This window comes from Panthera onca, chromosome E1 (assembly GCF_046562875.1).
Source record: "Panthera onca isolate mPanOnc1 chromosome E1, mPanOnc1 haplotype 2, whole genome shotgun sequence".
NCBI classification, from domain to species: domain Eukaryota; kingdom Metazoa; phylum Chordata; class Mammalia; order Carnivora; family Felidae; genus Panthera; species Panthera onca.
The window spans coordinates 194575-217979 of record NC_138352.1 but is presented as its reverse complement, the minus strand read 5'-3'; the positions used below and the strand labels follow the sequence as shown (position 1 = coordinate 217979).

Genomic DNA, 23405 nt, shown 5'->3' with positions numbered 1-23405 from the left:
AAGAATTAGGAAAGGGAAACCACATTATGACTTAAACTTTTTTTACTGGTCAGAATTCAAAAGATGTCAACATTTCCAGCTGCTAAGAATGTACTAGACAAAAGCAAGAAACCACAATTTTGATATCTATGAAAAAGTAGTTTGCAGTGAGCTGTTTAGAAAATGTAGAAATCTCATCGTCGAAACCCTTTGAAACCTTTCCGTTTTCGTTTTCTTCCTGTGTCTGTGTCACATTCACTGATATCCGAGGAAGAAGAGAATACGGAGTTGTGGAAGGTATGCCTATTCATGTAGGCATCATATAACCTTAAGTCCTTTGGTGAAAGTAATTCTTGGCAAACATTCCAGGACCATGTGTAAGCAGAAAAGGTATCATAAAAGGACTCATTTTTAGTGTCTATTCCAATCAAATCCCCTCGGATCTTCTGCCAGAGGTTTAGCATGTCTTTCCGGTGCTCCAGGGCAATTCCCAAGTTATAGGTATCTATAGCTCTCTTCACCTGCAGTGAGAGAGCAGAAGTTGGCAGTAGTTACCTTAACATATCTTTGACTTATGGACCACAATTCTAGATATCCTAAGAGTTACATTCCCAGGCTGGTTGAACATCACTGAGTTTACACATTGGTAGGACCTTTTGAGGACACGCAAGTTAGGAGTTGATGGACAATCCAAATGTATGATTTGGGAATAATGAGAGAAGAAATGTTATGAGAATATTAAAAACACAATAGACTAAAACAAGGAGGAAATGGGGGGTGGAGACAGGCTCTGGATATAATAGGAGTGCCAAGGATGGCACTCAATCCAGCTTAGGACAGGGAGGGAGAGATGCTGAGTAGTTCCTCCAGGGTTTGGCCAGACGGAGAGAGTCACTGGTGATGGGAAGGAGTTTCAGGGACAGGAGATAGCAGAAACAAAGGAACAAAGGCCTCTGGAATTGGTAGAGGCACAAGCACGTTGGTGTCGCTAAAGTGTCAGGTTTTGAAAGTGGGAGGGAGGGAGTGAAGGAGATGAGGCAGGCAAAGCACTGTGCTGTACTGGCCCTTAGACTTGATCTCAGGGAGGTTGGGAGAGCCCTTTCCTCAGTGAAAATCATGCTGTAGTGAGCCGCTCTTCCTTCCCTTCCCTTCCCTTCCCTCCCCTCCCCTCCCCTCCCCTTCTTCTTTTCTTCTTTTCTTTTCTTTTCATTTCTTTTCTTTTCTAAGTAATTTCTCCACCTAATGTGGGGCTCAAACTTAAACCCTGAGATCAAGAGTGGCACACTCCACCGACTGAGCCAGTCAGGTACCACAATTACCACCTGTTTCTGATGGAAGGGAGATAAGTCTCTCAGAGTGTGGAGCAGAAAATAGAGTTGAAAAATCCTGCCATTGTTGAGAGGGAAGCATTAGTTCTTAAGCAGGACAGGGGCAGAGCTGGATCTTTATGTTAGATCATGAGCAGCTGTGTGGAGAGTGGGTGGAGGGGAGCAGCTGTGAGGTAGGGATAGGAGGTTGGGGGGTCCAGGCAAGACCTAATGAGGGCCTAGTGAAGGCAGTAGTGATAGGATGGGATGAAGGAGACAGATTTGAAAAATTTTCAGGAGAACAAGAGTAGCCAGATTTGGTCGTAGGTGGATGTGAGGAGCGAGGACAATTCACAAATTAAGGGTGACTCCTGGCCTTCTAGTTTCATTGACTGGGTAGAGGGTGGTATCAGCAGCTGACATACGGAATCCCCAAGGAAGAGCCCGTCTGATGCAGATGACGAGTTTGGTTTGGACTGGTAGAGTTAGATAGGCTGAGACAGTGAGGTAAAAATGTTCATCAGGCAGCCAATGAGCTAAGGTGAAAGTACTGGAAAGAAGTCTCGGCTAGAGACAGATTTAAGAGTTACCTGTGTATAGGTGGCAGCTGAAACAAGAAGGGTAGATTGAGACAGTGCAAAGAATGCTTGCCCTGGCTTTTCCTTCACTTAACGCAGAGATCCCCAAAGTTCTGTTGTGACTGGTTTACATGTATGCCAATTGACTGCCTTCCTCAAGCTCCTTAGCCCTTGGGGCAGCCGGTACTCTGGGTTGGAGGCCTCCGGCTATAAGGAGCCTCCATTTATTCCAGCATGAGTAAGTGCCATGATGAGCAGAGGTCGGGAGCCCACTCCTTTGTGTTCTTGTGGCGTCCAGTGCCGACCTCACCTGTTGTTTCACTTATCCCCATGTATTACTACTGTTTATTTCCTTCTCACCCTCACTCCAAGCTCATGGAGGCCAGGAACTCTGTTTTTTCCTCCCCCGTGGTATCCCGTAAACCTAGAACTTTGTTAATAATGTATAAATATTTACTGAACAAATGACCGGACGAGTGCCTATAATGGGAAGAGCAGTAGGAAAACGAAGAACCATCAAGACTGAAGGGATGAACATTCAGGAAAGAAAAGCGAGAGGAAGGGACACAGAGCTGCAAGATGCAGTACTATAAAGGCCAAGGAAGTGGAAACCATCCAGGAGACCTTGATCATTAGTGTCACGTGCAGAAAAAAGGCGGCATGAAATACATATACCCTGGTCTGTCTCTGTGGAGTATAAAAGCTGCTAAGATGTCACGGCACAAAGGTAGTCAGGGAGCACAGAGTTATGGTTAAAAATGTGGATTCCAGAGCCACATGGCTCGTGTTTCTAAGTCTGGCTCTTCCTCTATTCCTTCTGCCTTTAGACAAGTGAACCTCTCTGTGCTTATCTCTAAAATGACAAAGAACCATAACAGCACCTATCTGGAAGCACTGTTGTGATCAGTAAATGAATCAGTACCCGTCGAGTACTTGTGGAGCACCTATATGGCACCGTGCTTGGCACCTGGCAAGTGCTCCTGAACTATCCTTTTAGCTGCTGTAATCGAGATGCTTTCACTCATCGTGGTTCCCTCAGTACACCCCCCTCACCGTGACAGCTGGCTGCCTTACCTAGTTGCTATTTCCAGCATGAAACAAATGAATGTCCCAGAAGCGATGCTGGGTATGGTTCCATGGGTGATTAGCAGGATGAATTATAACAGTTAACATTTGAATCCACTTGATTACAGAGCAAGAAGTGTCATTGCCATGGGTAAAAGTGAGAAATGAGCTTGTCTTGTTTTAAAGACATAGAGCAGAAAAAATAACGTTGGGGTTTATGGTTGTAGTATTGAAATGGAAAATATTCTCATCAGTGCTTTCTGAGAAGGTGCCAACAGTGAATACTCACGGGCTGTTTAATAGCTGCCGCATCAGTCACTGTCCAATTCTGCTTCTTTTTGAGCATTTGGTCAATGGCCAGGATGTCAGTAGGACAGCCTGAGATGGGGTCAATAGGCTTTATATTTGCTGCCTTTATACACATTTAAAAAAAGAAGGTTAGTGATATATTTTGGGTTGAATTATACAACATAGACATAATAAGAAGAAATACATTGCATTATGAGGGGTTTGTGTATGATACAGAAGGTAATTGCTAAGCCACTTGTCAGTTGTTTTGGGCTACATGGTATGCTGCCATGTGTAAATGAGCATTTAGCAAATTTTCTCTCATAATGATGAAGCCTACTCAGAAGTATAGACCAGAAGATGGGGCGCCGGGGTGGCTCAGTTGGTTAAGCGCCTGACTCTTGATTTCACCTCACGTCATGATCTCACACTGAGTGAGTTCGAACCCCGCATGGGGCTCTGTGCTGACAGCGCGGAGCCTGCTTGGGATTCTCTGTCTCCCTCTCTCTCTCTGCCCCTCGCTCACACACACACACACACGTGCTCTCTCTCTCTCTCTCTCTCTCTCTCTCAAAAATAAATAAACATTAAAACAAGAAGAGATGGCTTATGTGTGGAATGGATATGGAAGGTAGAGAGGAGCCAACTCTACTTCCACCACATTTCCCAAGCCATCACCAAGCTCTGAAAATGAAGATGGTGCCCTCCACAGATGACAACCTACAGTACTTCCGAACTTCCCATGGGCAACCAGCCATCCATTTTCCCTGCTCCTGGGCTGCTGAACAATGCTGGCAGAAATCACGTAAATATGCTCATTGGTTTCCTTGAAGACGTGTATTACCCAGTCTCATTCAGGCCCGTTGTACCGCCTGCCATTACTTTTCTTCATTTGCCGTTAACTCTCTTACAGCCCTCAGAGCAGTCCTCTTAGTGGTTGCTGGAAAACCAGGTCCGCACACTCCCTCAGCTACCGATCTTGTCTCTCCAGGGCTGTCTAATATACATTCTTTTCACTCTTCTTTCCACCTTAGGATTTCTCCATCTTGTAGCCTGATTTTTCCTCTTTGCCTCTTCGATGTGAGAGTTTTTCCTGAATATTTATTTGCTCCCTGGACCATTTTCCTTCAATTTCCCTTGTTCCAGAGCTGGCTTCGTGGGTGTGTGATCTGTACAATCACACAGGACCACGTACTTAGAAGGGCCCTGAGTTTGGTTTATTGTTCTGCTGTTGCTGTCTTTAAATTCTTAGTGATTTTTGGACAAGAGGGCTCCACATTTCCATTTTGCACTGGGCTCCACAAATGGCACAACCAGTCTTGCCCCTCTCCTACAACTTCAGTTTCTCTGCCTCAGGCAGTGGTTGTCAGCTTTGGCTGCATGTTGGAACTTTAAAAAAATGCTGAAGCTTAAGCCCCATCCCGAGATCTGATTTAATTGGTTAGGGTTGTGGCCTGGGCACAGGGCTGTTAAAAGCTCTCCTTGGTGATTCCGTTGTGCAGCCAGGATTGAGAACCATAGCTCTAAGGGCTCTTCCTCCTGGCTACTAATGTGCTCAAGTTCCCCATGTCCGGAAACAACTTTTTTCTAGATTCTGATTCTATATTAAGCTTTAGTTCCATGTCTCTCTTCCTTAACAGATAAGAGTTTTTTGTAAGATGAGTTGATTTCTTCTTCTTTCTTCTTCTTCCTTCTTCCTCTTTCTTTTTTCTTTCTTTCTTTCTTTCTTTCTTTCTTTCTTTCTTTCTCTTTCTTTTCTTTCTTCTTTCTTTCTTTCTTTCTTTCTTTCTTTCCTTCCTTCCTTCTTTCTTTTCTTTTCTTTTCTTCTTTCCTTTCTTCCTTTTGGTCTGTTTTATCAGTTTCTGGAGATGCATGATAAATATCTCCTTTCTTTTCTTTCTTCTTTCTTTCCTTCCTTCCTATTTTCTTTTATTTTTTCTTTTCTTTCTCTCTTTTCTTTCTCTTTCTTTCCTTCCTTCCTTCCTTCCTTCCTTCTTTTTTTTCTTTTCTTTTGGTCTGCTTTATCAGTTTCTGGAGACGCATGATAAATATCTCCCTTCTTTCTTTTCTTTTCTTTCTTTTTTCTTTCCTTCCTTCCTATTTTCTTTTATTTTTTCTTTTCTTTCTCTCTTTTCTTTTTCTTCCCTTTCTTTCTTTCTTTCTTTCTTTCTTTCTTTCTTTCTTTCTTTCAGTTTGCTTTATCAGTTTCTGGAGATGCATGATAAATATCTCCCACGGTGATTATGGGTTTGCCTATTCACTTTTTTAGCATGCATAGTGCCTTTAAAAAGTCTAAAGTTAATCCTTACAATTCTGTTAACTGTTATCTGTCAGTTTGCTAGGTACACACAGGTTCAGGATAGTTATATCTTTCTGAAGATTTTTAAAAGTAATTAAATAGCATCTTTATCTTTAGCTATGTTTTCCTTAAATTTTACTTTCCTTATGCTAATATATTGATACCAGCTCTCTTTGATTTGTATTTGCCTGATTTATCTTTTTCAGTCTTTTTACTTTCAAACTTTCTGTGTTGTATTTTAGGTGTGTCTCCTTTAGAGAACATATATCTGAGAATTATTAAAAATCAGTCTCAGTGTCCTTTTTTATTTTAAACTTGAAAGATGATCCGTTGTCTATGTATTTTTTTTATCCTTGTTTTTTTAAACTAGTGTGTTTAATCTTTTGTTGTGATTACTGACATACTTGGATTTTTCTATTTTTTAAAATTTTTAAAAATATTTATTTAATTTTGAGAGAGAGAGAGAGAGACAGAGCATGAGCGGGGGAGGGGCAGAGAGAGACAGACACAGAATCGAAAGTAGGCTCCAGGCTCTGAGCTATCAGCACAGAGCCCAACATGGGGCTGGAACTCACAAACCACGAGATCATGACCTGAGCTAAAGTCAGATGTTTAACTGACTGAGCCACCCAGGCACCCCATCTGCCTATTTTGTTTTGCATTTTCTATTATCCCATGTTTTCTCTTTTTTCTTATTCTTTTTTCCTTCTATTTGACAATTATTCATTTTAATGATTATTCATTAACTTATTTATGATTCATTTTAGTGATTATCCTCACATTTTTAACACTCAATTTTATTTTTGAGGCAGCATGAGCAGGAGAGAATCAGGGAAGAGAGAGAGAGAGAGAATGGGAGAGAATCTTAAGCAGGCTCTATACGCAGTGTGGAACCACATGTGGGACTCCATCTCACGACTGTGAGATCATGACCTGAGCTGAAGCCAAGAGTTCAATGCTCACCTGACTGAGCCATAGAGGTGCCCCAACACTCATAATTAATTTAACAAATTATAGATTTGACCAGTATCCTAAGTCTCTACTCAAACAATACAATGAACTTAGGAAGCTTTAATTCTGAGCACCACCCTTCTCATCTCCCACGTCACTGTGCTGTAGAGTATTTTAGCTCTTGTTTAGTACTCCGCAAAACAGTTAATTCTTTTTTGTTTCCAATTTTTAGGAGTGTAAAACATACATATGCTTAAAAAATCAGAGTATGGTGAATATACACTGTGATCTCCTTGCCTCTTCTGTCTCCCAGCCCCTTACTTTCTCTGTCTGCAGGCAACCAATGTTAGTATTCTCTTGGATTTCCTTCCAGAACATTTTACAAGAAAAAAGTATATGTACATACTTTGTATTTATTTATTTCTCTCCTTTTTATACAAATAGCAGTGTACTACACATACTGTTTCATATCCTTTTCCTTTTGGAGATCTTTTACATCATCACGCAAAGAGTTTAAGTCATTAAAATGGCTGCAGGGGCACCTGGGTGGCTCAGTCAGTTAAGCATCCGACTTCAGCTCAGGTCATGATTTCCCAGTTTGTGGGTTCGAGCTGCACATGGGGCTCTCTGTTTCGGATTCTCTGTGTCCCTCTCTCTGCCCCTCCCCTGGTCGTGCTGTCTCTGTCTCTCTCTCGCTCTCTCGCTCTCTTTCTCTCCCAAAAATAAATAAATTTTTTAAAAATGGCTGCAGAATATTTCATGGTAAGGATAAAGCGTAATTTAACTAGTCCCCTAGTTATTTAACCTAGTAAATACAGTAGTAGTTAACCTAGTAAATAGTTAACTCGGTAATAGAGTTAATCTAGTAAATGGTCATTTAGTTATTTCCCCAACCGTTTGCTAGTATAAACAACCATGTAATGAGTTGCCCTGTATGGGCGGCATTTGGAACAAGTGTATCCCAGATAGTATCCTAGGGCTGAGATGCTAGGTCATGAAGGTGGCTGAATATGCCACCCCAAATATGTGACTTTGGCAAAAGGAGTATTTTGAGTTAAAGGGACTTGGAAAACAGCGGGTGTTAAGAAGAGCACTCTGATCTCTCTCCTCTTCCTTCCTGAATGCAGGAGATCAATGCCCCATGAGGAAGATGCTCTCTTTATACCAGGAGGAAAGTAACATTCTTATCACTGGGAATGGGGAGTTGAGGCTGGCAGAAATCTGTACAAATCGTGTTAAACTAACCTTTGTCTTCTAAACTCCACCCAATTAACTACCCTAGGCCAAGTCCCTTTGCCTGGACACATTTTCACTCTATTTACAACTCTTTGGCCAATTTAGCACACAAGTGTTGGACTCTGCTACTTTGAGTCTTCGTTTTCTGTGGGGACTCCCATGTACCTGTAAAATTTTTGAAAATGTGTATGCTTTCCTCCTGTTGATCTGTCTTATGTCAATTTAATTCTCAGGCTCAGCCGAAAGACCCTAAGAGGGCAGTGGAGAAATTGTTCCTCACTCATAGTCCACAGGTGTGAGGTCTGTCACTTTGGTAGGTATTACCAAATTTCCTCTGTGGAGGTTGAATCAATATAAACTCCTGTCTGCAATTTATGAGTACCCCATGTATTTTTCAACCTTTTGATCTTGGTCAGTCTAATATGGAAAGATACTATCTTTCTGTATTACCACTTTCAAGGTGGTTTTGATTTGGATCTTTTATGAAGAATGGGATTGAATATCTTTTCACACTACTGAGAACTATCTGTTCATATCCTTTGCTTATTTTTATACAAGTTAGTTTCTTTCTAATCAATTTGAAGCTCTTTGATGTATTAAAGGAGTTAGCCCTTTGTGTACGAGTTGCAAATGTGATTATTTTTGGCCATGCAGAAATTTTTGATCTTGAAGTAGCAGAATTAATATCTATTAAAAAGGGGCACCCGGTGGCTCAGTTGGTTGGGCGTCTGACTTCGGCTCAGGTCATGATCTCATGGTTCATGAGTTCAAGCCCACATCGGGCTTTCTGCTGTCAGCACAGGGCCTACTTCAGATCCTCTGTCCCCCACCCCCCCACTTCTGCCCCTCCCCTGCTCTCTCTCAAAAATGAATAAACACTAAAAAAAATTAAAAAAAATACAATGACTGAAAACGTTTGTCATTAAAAAACATGTTATTAGTTCTTTTAAGTTAGAACTTAAAAACTTAAGTATTTGAATTAACTAATGTTTAACTAATATTAACTTGAATTAATTAATAATTGAAATCTTACCTGTGCTTTCCAGTCTCTTTTATGGAAAAAATAGTTCTCAAAGAAGTTCAGAGGCTCCTTTCTCCTTAGCATTTCTAATTTTTGCATGTCTTTGAATGGCTTTCCCATCACCACCCCATCCACATTAGGAAACAATGGAAAGATGGGTATTTTTGAATACGGGCTATCTGAAGGAGGATTGCACCCTAAAAATAAAAACAAAAATGATATTATGAACAGTGTAAGAGGAAATTCACATAAAAGACATACATGTAGGGCCTATTTTGCTCTTTGTCTAGTCTTCTCAGTGGCTGTGACCCTCACTCTTCACTCTCTTGCCTTCTCCCCCACTCCCAGACTTTAGGCTTCACCTGAATCATGAGGACTCAGGTTAAGATGCAGATTTGCTTTCCAATGATACCTGTGTGACATAGACCAGACAGAATAGGCTGTGGCCCTGTTTCTATAGCACTTGACCTCTAGTATTTATTTCTGACCAGTAATCTACGAATAAATCCTTTGCAACAGTGGGGAGAGGACAAATGGCTCTTACTCTTGAGCTCTTCAAGAAATTTAAATAAATCCTTTTCTTTCATTATTGCAGTCCGGGCAGCATTGGCAAAGGCAGCTGTGCTTGAGCTGGGAGGGGTGCATATGTCTTGCTTAAATCTCCTTTTTTCATAAGCCATGGTGTATGGATTCCATAACATTCCTGACCTGGTTTCCTGGAATTTTCTTTGGAAATAGCTAAAAAAAAAAAAAAAAGTAATTAAAAAAAGAATAAAAAGTGCTGTATAGTCCTACTGAAAAAGTGCCTAAGTGCTGGACAAAAGGAAAAAAAGTCCAGCTGCAAGGTATAGGCAGAATCCATTTATTTTAAACTTAATTTGTATATTCATTCAATATTATTTATTGAGTGCTTATTTTTGTGACATTCATAGAATATCTACTAATACTTTCCCCAGGCCATTTGGCTAGTTTATATTTCTAGTTCCTGGGCTTTGGCTTCCTTCCTCCTCCCCCCGGACCTCAAGTCTTGTCTAGAAAAATACCTATCGATAGTGATCCTTGACAAAGCCTTGAGTGGCACCAGCTTGAATACAAACATTAATCATGCCTACCATTATATTACTTTGTGTTGTGTTTTAAAATGCAACTACTTTGTGTTGAGGATTTAAAAGAAATCCTTATTGCAGAGAATTTGGAAAATGCAGAAGAGTATAAAAAGGAAGTATCACCAATAATCTTACTATTCAGTAAATCACTATTGGTTGCATTTCTTTGAGTTGTGTGTGTGTGTGTATGCATGCACATGTGTATCAACAGATTTAGGAGATCTGTTACTGTGCATTTTAGTTTATAAATACTGTAAGATATGCTAAGGGACTCTCATTCACAGCACAAACATCCCCAAAGGTATAGACATCTGATTTACAAACATGCATGCCTTAAACATTCATTGCAGATCAGATTCCCTCTTGCAGCTGGAACGATGGATGTCTCTCTGGAGCTGTGGGCCGGGGGGGGGGTGGGGGGTGGGGGGTGGGGTGGGGGCGGGGAGGACTTGGTATAGTGGGGCTTCAGTACCAATGTGGGAGACCTCGCTTCTCAGTGTGCGGAGCAGAGGACCGTCACTACTTACTGTTTCAGAGGACGAAATGCAAGACCTTGCTTATCATTACACAGGCAGGTTTTTCTGTTACAGCAATGGGAAGCTTCATTGCTTTCTGGGATGATGACAGGCAACCTTTTTTTTTTCCTCTCAGAAAGAGGGAAAGAACTCATTCTAAATGTTGGAGCTGCAGCAGTGGTTGGGTAGATGTGCCAATAGCGTTCTGCTTGGAGTCTGGTTTATAAATTTTATTTTATTATTTTATTTTATTTTATTTTATCTTATTTTATTTTATTATTTTATTAGAAAGAGGGAGTGTGTGACGGGGGAAAGGGGAGGGGAGAGAGAGAGAGAGGGAGAGAGAGAGCATATGAATGAATCTTAAGTAGGCTCCTTGCTCAGTGTGGACCCCAACTTGGGGCTCTATCCCATGATCCTAGGATCATGACCTGAGCCAAAATCCAGAGTCAGATGCTCAACTGACTGAGCCACACAGGTGCCATAGCAGTCTGGTTTATAATCAGATAATTCCTTCCTTAGCCTTGAACCCAACTATCCACAATGTTCTTATCCTCCTCTGAAAATATATAATGCTCATTTCTCTTAGTGTAATTTAATTCCTACCAGGTCCCTCAAGGTTCACCTTTCCTTTCCCTCCAAGTATTCTCTGCATACCCTATGGCTCTGAGTGTGGTCCTCAGGCCAGCAGCATCAACAGCACTGGGAGCTCATTAGAAATACAAATACTCGGTTCTCACACAAACCTACTGAATCAGAAACCCTGGGGCCCAGCAATGTGTTTAAGCAACTGCTCCAGGTGATGCTGATGTGTGCTCAAGTTTGAGAACACCGCTATCGTCTGTAGTCTCCCCTTCTTTGACACACTAATCTTGGCTCAATGGTTATATACCATGTTATATCTATAGTTTCTTCCTCCCTTCTCTCCTTCCTGCCTCCTTTCCTTCTTTCCTGTTGTAATCTTTCTTTAATGACACAGGTGTTCCTGAAATCTCTTTTGGTCCTTGGATGCCTATTCATATTTAAGAGTGAGAGTAAGCACTCTTCAAGGCCAGTTGGAAGCTTTTTGGTATGATGGGTCTTATTGAGTGGGAACTTACTATCAAGTAATTGGTTTGAGCCTTGTTTCATCATGGGACCCCCCCCCCCTTTTTTTTAAGGGGACTTTTAACTGTGAGTATCCATGTGTTGTTTTCCTCTTTCTTGAGCTAGTCAATTTCCCTGGTGAGGGACCCTCTGATATTTTAACTGAGTGGTATAAATCTAGCTGTTAGTACATTGGGACTTAGGGAAGGGGAAGGTGGCTGGTTCAGGGTGGGGGTCTCACCATTCAGTAAGTGTACTTTCATGTAGTTTTCTATTTCCGCTCTGATACCCTCATCCTCAAGTTATGTCTGATATCCTGGAGTCCAGACGATCCTTCTGGTACAACCTCTTCAGAGAGGTAACTATCAAGGCAGTCATTTGGTTGGGTGGGGTTAGGGAGAAGAATCTAAGGGTCAATCTGCTTCTCATGCTACTTTTATTATTTATTTATTTATTTATTTATTTAAAATTTCAAACTCATGCTACTTTTAACTAGTCTTTCTGTGTTGGGGTCCCCCTGTCCTCTACTTTCAGAGGTTGCTGAGTTCAGAGGTTCAGAGTTCCTGAGCCTGTCATGTGTTCTGTGGTGAGAATTGGCTTCTTGACCTTCTCCATGGCAGGTACTCAGATTTCAGCTTGTTCTGATCTCACCAGTCCGTAAACAGTCATCCATTTACTTTCCAGCTTCCCAAATTATGCTGATATCTCTTGTCTGCTCTTCCTTTTCTTTATGGGTTTTTGCCCTCTAAATTTTTTACTGTTATTTTAGTGCAATTTCAGAAGGAAGAAGAGGTGAAAACATGCATTTATTTTAATATGTTTAACCCAACTGCTGTTTTATAACCCTCTGAAATTTGGCTTTCCTCCCATCATCCTTTTGGATGGGACCTTTGGTTCCCTTATGACTTCATAACCACCCAATCTAATTCTACCCATTCGGTTGTCACTTCACCTGGCCTCACTTTAGCATTTAATACTGGTGGAAGGTCCATCCTCTTTTGGATTTCTCTGTGGCCCTGGCTTCTCTGACTTCACACTATCCTGGTTCCCTTCTTGATGACTAATGTTTCCTTAGCTGACTCCTCTTCCTTTCCATGACGTAACTATGGGAATTCTTACAGTTCTGTCCTCAGTCCTTTGCTTATCTCTCCCCCACCTCACCCTGTGGGGATATAGAGAAGTACATGGATATGAAGCAGATTTAGGAGGTCAAATAGACAGGATTTTGTGATTGGTGGGATGGGGGAGTGACAGAGCAGCAGCAGCTGAGGAGGACGCTGGGTGGGTCTTTGGCAATTGGATAAACACAGAGAGATGGTGGAGCCATTCACTGAGGTTTGGAACCCAAGTGTAAGAACCAGTAGAAGTGGGGGTGGGGGAAGGAGATGAATTAGGCTTTGACACTTTGGGTTTGAAGTACCTATGGGACTTCCCAGAAGGCAGATGGAAGCTTACAGGGGGATCTGGGCTAGGTATCCAGCCTGATCTTCTCTTTGCCTTGTCCTTCTTGTCTGTTGGTGGGACATCGGAACCTACTTCACAGTGTTGAAATAGTGATTAAAAGAGATCACTCAATAGATAGTTACTGAGTGTAAATTTTTTTTTTTTCCTAGACACCGGGGATAGACAGTGAAATAAAACAGATAAAAAAATAATCCCTGCCCTCATGAAGCTTACATTCTAGCATGAGAAAACAGATAGCAAACACAATAAATAAGTAAATTATATAGTATATTAGAAGGTGATAGATAGTGTGAAGAAAATGGAAGAGGGGAGACAGGGAGTGGTAGGAGAATGGAGTTTTAGATAGGGTGGCCAAAGAAGGCCCTGCTGAGATGGCAACATTTGAACAAAGACCTGGAAGTGGGAAGATATGTGGCTGTCTGGGTGAAGAGCATTCCAGACAGGGGGAACTGCAAGTGTAAAGGTCTTGAGGCCGGAGCATGTCTGGTGTATTTGAGGAACAGCAAGGGTGCTAGCCTGAATGGAGCAGAGTAACAGGAGACAAAGTCAAAGAGGTCAAAAGTGAGGGCAGGTCACCTAGAAGACCAATAAGTGACATACAGTCTAAGACTCATACTCAGAGGGAAATGGAAGGGTTTTGAAGTTTTTTTTAAATAATATTTTATGTTTTTAAGTTTATTTTGAGAGAGACAGAGACAGCGCAAGTGGGAGAAGGGCAGAGAGAGAGAGAGGGAGAGAGAGAATTCTAAGCAGACTCTGCACGGTCAGTGCTGAGCCTGATGCAGGGATTTCATGAAACCATGAAATCATGACCTGAACTGAACCAAGAGTCGAATGCTTAACTGACTGAGCCACCCAGATGCCCCATTGGCTGAAGATTTTGAGCAGAGGACTGACATGATCCGACATTTTAAAAGGATCATTTGGTGCTGTAGGCATTAAGACATCAGCTAGATAGAGGGAGTATTGAGAATAGACTGGAGTGGGCAAGGCTGGGGTGGGGAACCAAAAGGTACAAACAGGGAGACCAGTTAGGAGGCAGCAATCCAGGAAAAAGCTAATGCGTTGTAAAGTGCACACTCAGAAATTGCACATAATGTTTAGTAAACATTGTAATCAACTACAGGAACACCTGTCAAATTCTACCATTACCCAGCTCAAGACCGGCTTTCTCAGGAAACTACATGAATGATCTTTGCCACTCATTTGGCATTATTTAGTTGTCTACGTACTTAGGGCTTTACTCTCAATTTATATTTTAAGTTCCTTAAATGCAAACACTACATATCAAACACTTCATCTCCTTAGAAACCGGGTATATGATAAGTAACAACCATCATCATCATCAACAACAACATCATCATCATCATCATCAAAACACCAATATCAGCAAACATTTCCTGGTCACTTACTGGGTGTGAGAGGCAGTGTAGGGCAGTGGAGAAGAGCATGGGTTCTGGAATCAGACTGTGCTAAAATCCAGGCACCATTGCTCCTTGGGGCAAAGTACAACTACCTGTACTTTAGGTTTTTCATTTGTAAAATGAGGACAATAGTACCCATTAAGGAGGTGAGGATTCAAACATAATATATATCTATATCTATATCTATATCTATATCTATATCTATATCTATATCTATATCTATATAGATATAGATATATAGTATGATTATTCTAGTTACTTCCACATAATAATAGTTATTTTTTATGGGGCTCTAGGAATATTTATTCCTACGTTCCCACAAATGCCCTATAAGGTGGGTATTATTATTGTTGTTCCCATTTTATAGGTGAGAAAACCAAGGCTGAAAGGTTAAGCAATGTGTCAAGTTTGTGTACTAATAACAGGCATTTAATAAATGCCTTTGAACTGGAACGAAGAGTAGAATTTTGTGTGCCTTCTGTTCCACACCTGACAGATACAGGACAGCATAGAGCTACCCACGGAGGATTCAGAAAACATTCTGTATTTTTAAGCCTAGGAGGGAAATGAGATTTCCAAGCCCAACACAAAGATCATCCCTGGAAAAGTCTGAATTCTTCTGGGATTCTCTAGCCTAGGGTAGGAGAGTCTGAACTTTCTCGGTTGTCTTAGGCCTTCAGTGGGCCCTGAGATGGACTGAGGTCAGTCTTGCAATTTCAGAACTAGGTAGCACAGTTGGGATGAAGGAATTAGGTCTCATGTTGTGGCACGTGAGCATTGCCACAGACCCCATCTCCTTTGTTCTGGGGCAGACCCTGTGGAGAAGGATGTTAATCAGAGGTGACTGCCTTGTACATATCCTCGTAAGTGCTTCTAAGAAGGCTGTTTTTACCGCTTTCTTTGCCACTTACCTTACTATTTCCATTATAGCCTTTCTGGGTAAGGCTGAAGTCTCTACAAGCTTTGATAGGATTTCAAACAACAGGATCCCTGGGTTGCCAGCTAAATCTAAACATTTCTCCTTTTCTGGAACTATGAAGGAGAAAAAAATTCAAGATGCTTTCTGAAAAAACCATCTGTCAAAAAAAGTAATAAGCTGACAAGTCTTTTTATTTATTCTATTTACAAGAGTAATAGCAGGTTAGGTACTAGAGAGTTAGAGAAAAACATTAAAAAATCTGTTCTATTTGGTAGAAAGGTCATTTTAATTACTGAACAGACAGAATAATCATTAAAAAATACTTTTAGTTCTGGGAGCCTGGGTGGCTCAGCTGGTTAACAACCGACTCTTGGTTTTGGCTTGGGTCATGATCTCATGGTTCATGAGTTTGAACACCGTGTCGAACCCTGCTTCGGGCTCCACGCTGCCAGTGCAGAGCGTGCTTAGGATTCTCTTTCCCTCCCTCTCTCTGTGCCCTTTCCCTGCTCATACGGGCTCATGCATTCTCTTTCTCAAAATAAATAAATACTTTTAGTTCAGTGACTTCTAAGTATATATTGACTTGAAGTAAATATGACTTGTAATTAAATTGCATTTAACATAAACACGACTCATGTATTAAGGACTATTGTCTTGTTCTTCTAGGTTAAGAAATTGTTGATAAACATATCTCGGGTTTGCAAGCAAACCCTCGTTACTATAGTAGTACTTGAAGCAGTAACTTCTGTTTATTCTAAGGACAGTTCACAGCCTATGAATGAGTGCATTAAAAACAATTTTTTTTTTTTTATTTTAGAGAAAAAGAGTGAGCAGGGGAGAGGGGGAGAGAGAGAGTGAGAGAAACTTAAGCAGGCTCCACACTCAGCGCAGGCCTGACATTGGGCTCGATCCCATGACCCCGGGATCATGACCTGAGCCGAAACCAAGAGTCAGATGCTTAACCGACTGAGCGACCCGGATGCCCCTGAATGAGTGTGTTTTCAAAACAGTACACAGTATTTAGAATTTAGAATGTATTTATTCTAGAAAATATAACCTGAATTGTGGTTAGTTTTTCCAAGGCAGGCTGTTAAACTCATAAATAAACCATCAGAGGACTAATAATATGTCAAGTACACTTTCACATCATTTATGACCATGTGTGAGAATATGCTCTTTAACCTCTAGCTGACTCTCCAGTCCTTGCACTGAGGGAAGACTTCATCAGGGTGAGGAAGTCCATTCCTATTTTTTAGGACTAGTAAATTATTTATACCCCAAATTTGCACGAGAGAGAGCATTTTTCTTTTTCTAAAAAAAAATTTTTTTTCATTGTAAAGGGAGCTCCTCTCAAAGTAGTACAGGCGCTTGGTAAAGAATATTATAAAAGGTGACCGATTTTTTCTACACTACTCCAAAAGTTCACACCAGAGACCAAAAAGCAGTGTCTCCTGCAGAAGGACTTGATGCATTTAAGTTAAAATTCTAAAACTGTATCAATTTGCTTAGCAAATAGTATTTTGGAGGAGCAGTATGGCAAGCAAATCTCACCCCAGAGTACACCTTCCTCACGTGTCTCCTGATCAGAGGCCTAAATGAATAATAGTTACTATGCAGTGACTCACAGCTACCCAGCTGCCATCTGTTCTGTAATAGCTCTACTCACCCACAGCTTTAAGAAAGAGGTTCTTATCTGTTAACACCTTTGTGAAGTCTGAGAAATTCACCTTTCCATCCCCTGAAACAGAAATTTGAAGGCTCAGAACAAAGATATAAGATGCATTTTAGTAATTAGATTATATGTTAAATGTCAAATGAAAACACCTTGGACTATTCAATACGTAAAATCACAGCACGTTAAGGCTGGAGATGTACTCAGGTGAGCACTGGTCTTCTCGAAGTGGTTTTAGCACTGTTACATGAGTCACCCACAGCCACCAGAAGCAATGGTGGGGTAAAAACATCAACCAGGCTCTCAGCCCCTGCAGTCCTAACCACTCCCTCCTTTCCTGGAGACTTGCCATTTTTGCATGGAATCCACCCCTGGCTTCCCATACCCCCCCTCTGCTATTTTTATTATTAAAACAACCCCAAGTTGTACCCAGTCACCTCTAACGTTAAAGAATAGTGCTGTTAGAGGTATGTATGTGTGTTCTGATGAAAGAACAGACAAATTGGGCGGAGTTAGTGGAAACAAGTGATGCCTTGATTGACCAGTGACACTGATTCACATGTGGGCCTTATGCTAATTGAATGGGGCACTGGCAGTTGGGTGGGGAGAGGTGAGAGGAGATACTGAATATATACTCCATACAACATATCAGCATGGGCTATAATCACTAGGTCAGTGTATTCAAAGGGAATGTTACCTAACAGCTTTAAAAATAGCAACAAAAATGCTGTGGCATTTTTGTCACAGTACAGATGGGCTCAGTGGGTGATGGGCATTAAGGAGGGCACTTGGGATGAGCACGGTGTTATATGTAAGTGATGAATCACTGGGTTCTACTCTGGAAACCAATACTACATTGTATGTTAACTAACTTGAAATTTAAATAAATTAAAAAATATGTAGGTGGGCTCTAATGATGGAAGGAAGATTTGTACTAATAAGATTCAAATGGAAACAAAGGGCTTGGATTTTCTTGGTAACATGTCATTTTTGAAATTGTCAATGACTTTGTATCTGTTATTTCAAGGCACCCTCCAAAATGTACATCATGACAGGTAATCTGAATTTGATGTTGAAATATGACAGTCACTTTTAGTTTCCACACAGAACTTTTCAAACGATAGTCCATTTTGTACAATTTGATTTTGTAACTTGTACACATACTTTACTGATATCCTTAAAGAGAAACACATATATGTACTTTTGACAATAAATGAGATTTATTTTTCATTTATGTAATCACTGATAGAAATATATAAATTTATAAAAACCTTCTATGAGAAAAGTAATTACAAGTCAAAGTACTCACCATCAATATCAGCACATTTTAATTCATTATAGACATCACGCTTGGTTAGATTCATTCCCAACTTGGCTAGAGTGCACATCATTCCGTGTAAATCAATACAGCCAGTTTTATCCTTGTTAAAGAAGTTGTAGGCATCTTGGAAGGCTGAGGAAATGCAGTTAAGTTAGTCAGACAGTTAGTTACTCAAGAATGAGTATAGGGGTGCCTTGGTGGCTCAGCCGGTTGAATGTCTGACTTCAGTTCAGGTCATGATCTCACGGTTTGTGAGTTCGAGCCCCATGTCAGGCTCTGTGCTGACAGCTCAGAGCCTGGAGCCTGCTTCGGATTCTCTGTCTCCCTTTCCCTCTGCCCCTCCCCCACTCATGCTCAGTCTCTCTCTTCCAAAAATAAACACTAAAAAATGTATTAAAAAAAAGAATGAGTACATATTGTGATGAACTAGGACAGACTATATAGTTGATTGGAGATCATGTTCTAAAAAATTATTGAGAGAAAAATGAGTACATAATAGACATTTCATATAAAGGACATCATCCTTCCATGAGATTTGAACTGGAATAAACTACTTGGTGGAAAACCAAATATGTTCGCAAAATGGTCTTTGAAAGATGTCCATGCCCTAATCCCTGCAATCTGTGGATGTATTACTTACACAATAAAAAGGACTTTGCAGTTATAATTAAGATAAATTATTGTGGATTATCGGAGTGTGCCCAATATAATTACAGGTCCCTTAGGCAGCCAGAAGCAAGAGAGATGTGGCAAAATGAGAGATCGGAGAGATTCAAAGAATGAGGAGGGATTGATTTGAAGATGGATGGGGTCATGTAATGTGGAATGCAGATGGTTTTACGGGGCTGAGAGAGACTCCTGGCTAACAGCCAGTAAGGAAACGGGTCCTCGGGCCTAGAACCACAAGGAACTGGATTCTACCAAGAACCTAAATAAGCTTGGAAGTAGATTTTTCTTTAGAGCTTCTTGGTAAGAAGCCAGGCTGGCCAACTCCTTCATTTTGGCCTTGAAAGACCCAGAGAAGAGGAACTAGCTGAACCCACCTGGACTTCTGACCCACAGAGCTGTGAGATAATACATCTGTGTTGTTTTAAGCTGCTAAGTTTGTGGTAATTTGTTATGGCAGCAACAGAAAACGAATGCACCCAAATGTACCCAAATTATATGCATGCGAATGTTTTGAATAGAGTCAAAGTTTTTTCAAAGACATACTCCAGGCATTAACTGGAGCCAAACTTAGACATGTATTTTCTAAAATCAGCGAATGAAGAAATAAACCGAGAACAAAGTATATCCCAAATGGCACTAGAATAAAACTTATTTCATATCACAGTCAAGTATTAGCATCTATATGTATGTGATGTGTCTGTATGTATGAAATTCATCTTATAGAGATAATGATACCTGTCTTAAAATTGTGTGAATAGGTAACATCTTTCTCCCTTGATAGGAGGCAGGCTTCTCTAGGGCTGGAGCCATCTCTGACTGGTTTCTAATTTCTCCCTAGTATTTCTAGCATGTTAGTAGGTATTACCTTCATTCATGCAGCCTTTCAACAAATACGCACGTCTTTTTTTTTATGTTCATTTATTTTTGAGAGAAAGAGACAGACAGAACACGAACAGGGAAGGGGCAGAGAGAGACAGAGGCACAGAATCCGAAGCAGGCTCCAGGCTTTGAGCTGGCAGCACAGAGCCCGATGTGGGGCTCGAACTCACGAACCGTGAGATCATGACCTGAGCTGAAGTCGGACGCTTAACTGACTGAGCCACCCAGGCGTCCCAAATACGAATGTCTTCTCTGCGTCAGGTGCTGCTCTAGGTGCCTAGGCTGCACTAGTGCCCTAAATAGACAAAGATCTCTGCACTTATATAAATATAATAAATAGGTAAGTTGGATAACATGTTAAAAGGTAGAAGACAAAGGAAAAAAGAAAAAGAAATGCATGTTGGGGGGATTGGGAGTTCCAGGGACTGAGGGATAGGTTGCTTGTATTAAATATGTGAGATCTGAGCAAAGACTTCAAGGGGATGAGGGAATAGCTATCTGGGAGAAGAGAGGACCAGACAGAAGGAAGAGCCAGAGTGAAGGTGCCACGGGGAACAGGCCTGGCAGGTTCCAGGAACAGCAAAGAGGCTGGTGTGGCTGGAGTGGAGCAGAGTGAGCAACAGGAGAGGAACAGGAAAGGTCAGAAGTGTAGTGTGTGTGTGTGTGTGTGTGTGTGTGTGTGTGTGTATGTGTGTGAGCGTGTGTGGGTATATTTTACCATTTATTTTAAATTTTATTTTAAAATGCATTTTTAAAAGTTTATTTACTTATTTGGGAAGAGAGAGAGAGAGAGAAAGAGAGAGAGAAAGAGGAGAGAGAATCCCAAGTAGGCTTCACACTGTCCATGCAGAGCCTGATGTGAGGCTCAAACTTATGAACTGTGAGATCATGACCTGAGCTGAAATCAAGAGTTGGGCACTTAACCACCCGAGCCACCCTGGCACCCCAAATTTTACTTCAGATTGGTTTTAGATAGAGTTGCAAAGATAGCCCAGGGATCCTGTAGATCCCTCACCCAGTTTTCCCTAATGTTAGCACCTTACATTCCTCTGGGACATTCATTACATCTAAGAAGCCAACACTGGTGTAGTGCTGTTAACTAAACTGTAGACATGAATGGGATTTCATTAGTCTTTCCCACTCCAGGATCCCATCCAGGATACTCTATTACATTTAGCTGTCACATCTTTTTAGCCTCTTCTCTGTCACAGTTTCTCAGACTTTTCTTGTTTTTGATGACCTTGGCAGTTTTGAGGAGTACTGTTCAGGTATTTTTATGGAAGTCCCTCAATCTTGGGTCTTCTAATGTTTTTCTCATGGTTAGCCTGAGATTATGGATTTTTTGGAAAGAAGATGAGCAAAGTGAGGTAACGTTCTCCTCACGGTGGTAAGAAGGCTGCATATTGTCAAGATGACTCGGCACGGGATACGTTTACCTGGATTACCTGGCTGAGGGAGTGTTTGTAAGGGTTTCCCCCTGTAAAGTTGCTTCCCTCCTTTCCATTTTCTACTCTTTGGAAGCAAGTCACTAAGGGAAGTCCAGACTCAAGGGACGGAGGGCCGGGGAATGAAGCGCCATCTCCTGGAAGAGGTAATAACTACATTCATTATTTGGAATTCTCTTGTAAGGGAGAGTTCTCGCTTCTCCATTAAAAAAAAATTCAATCAATGACCAACTAGGATTTATCCCAGGAATAAAAGGTTGATTTAATAATCAAAACCATGTATTAATGTATCATCTTATCAAGCTAAACATAAAAAATGTGGTAATTTCATGAGACAGAAAAAAGTACTTGACAAGAACATCTATTCTTGCTATCTAATATCAACAACGTAGAAATACGAAAGAATGCTCTCATCCTAATAAATTTTATCTTTGAAAGACTCTAAAAAAAATTCAATCATTTATTTCTGTCAGTATGGACTTACGGCTATTCTTTTTATACTTGGAGTTATAACCCAACACTACTTTATTTATTTTGGTTGCCCCAAATTACTCTAGCTTTAATCATTGTGAGCCCTTCCAGGTTGCCCTCATGCATCCCTTTGAAAAGCTCCTGTGTCCTTTTGTTTCCTGAGTGCTTCCTTACTTTCTGCCACTATAACATGTCCCAGGTTTGTCTTGTCTATTCCCTGCCCGGGCCCCAGAATCAGCCATTTATCCAAGCCAGTCTGCTTCTTTTTTTTTTTTTTTTTTTTTTTTTTTTAATTTATTTTTGGGACAGAGAGAGACAGAGCATGAACGGGGGAGGGGCAGAGAGAGAGGGAGACACAGAATCAGAAACAGGCTCCAGGCTCCGAGCCATCAGCCCAGAGCCTGACGCGGGGCTCGAACTCACGGACCGCGAGATCGTGACCTGGCTGAAGTCGGACGCTTAACCGACTGCGCCACCCAGGCGCCCCGCCAGTCTGCTTCTTTTATGGGAGACCGGCATTAGGAGTCGAGATCTGGGTGGTGGGTATGCTGTGGGGGTATTGATGCTTCTAAGTCCTCTCAGCCGACAGAGCTAGGAAATACTGTGCATGGATAGTAACACATGGATACACACATACTTCTAATTTTTTCTTGATCTGTCCATCTGTATTCATATGAAGCTACACATGAGTTCACACTGATGTCTCAGAACCTAAGCCAGCACCACTGGTTTACTGGAGCCTTCTCCCCGTGTTTATCTGTAACTTCCCACTCCAAACCGTGAGAAACCTGGCTTCTGCCATCTGCCGTCCATTTACTGAGTTACTCCACCCAGTCCATAGGTACGACAGTTTCAGAATTGTTAAGCTATACCCCTATGGGAAACAACTTTACTGGCTAGAGTGCGTTGTTTCTGTACAGTTCCTTTTGTGTTGGGTCTTAGAGTTTCCAGTCAAAACACCATTTTCAAAGTTCCTTAGGTCATCTCCTCCCCTCACACCCACCTGACTTATGTTTCAACAGGATCACTCTGGCCGTTAGAAAAACAGACTTTTGGAAGAGTTTGGATACAAGTTGGAGACTGGTGGTCAGGAGGCTATTGTGGGTGAACAACAATGGTGTCTCCGACCAGGGTTGGAGCAGAGGTGGTAAGAACTGGCTGCTTCTAGATGTATTTTAAAGGTGGAGCCAATGAGATTTCCTGGTGGACTGATAGGTAGGGTGAGACAGAAGAGTCAAGATTTTTTCTTTCTTTCTTTTTTAAATTTAAAAAAAATTTTTTAACGTTTATTTATTTTTGAGACAGAGAGAGACAGAGCATGAATGGGGGAGGGACAGAGAGAGAGGGAGACACAGAATCGGAAGCAGGCTCCAGGCTCTGAGCCACCAGCCCAGAGCCCGACGCGGGGCTCGAACTCATGGGCTGTGAGATCGTGACCTGAGCTGAAGTCGGACGCTTAACCGACTGAGCCACCCAGGCGCCCCGAGTCAAGATTTTTTTTCCAGAATAGTGAAAGATGGAATATCATCATCTGAGATGGGGAAGGTTGTGGGTCGAGCATGTTTTAAGAGTAAGAGGCTGAGGGGAGGGAAGAATGGGGAGGTACTGTTTAGTGGGTGTGGAGGTTCAGTTTGGGAAGATGAAAATGTCTGGAGGTGGATGTGGTGACGGCCGTAGAACATGTGAATATATTTAATGCCACTGATCTCT

At 41.4% G+C, this 23405-nt stretch overlaps 1 protein-coding gene across 5 annotated transcripts in view; it reads right to left on the bottom strand.

Annotated features, from left to right (window-relative positions):
- Positions 1 to 24: 24 nt before the first annotated feature.
- The window catches only part of EFCAB3 (EF-hand calcium binding domain 3), a 97122-nt gene continuing 73741 nt past the window's right edge, over positions 25 to 23405 (bottom strand). For all 5 annotated transcript variants that reach the window (XM_078438328.2, XM_078438327.2, XM_060645791.3 and 2 more), the window contains 7 exons: positions 18220 to 18363; positions 16905 to 16976; positions 15231 to 15351; positions 9269 to 9462; positions 8737 to 8921; positions 3219 to 3341; positions 25 to 500 (listed from right to left, as the gene is read on the bottom strand). In XM_078438328.2, coding sequence (XP_078294454.1) covers positions 174 to 500; positions 3219 to 3341; positions 8737 to 8921; positions 9269 to 9462; positions 15231 to 15351; positions 16905 to 16976; positions 18220 to 18363 — 1166 coding nt within the window. In that variant the 3' untranslated portion in view covers positions 25 to 173. The remainder of the gene's footprint in view (positions 501 to 3218; positions 3342 to 8736; positions 8922 to 9268; positions 9463 to 15230; positions 15352 to 16904; positions 16977 to 18219; positions 18364 to 23405) is intronic.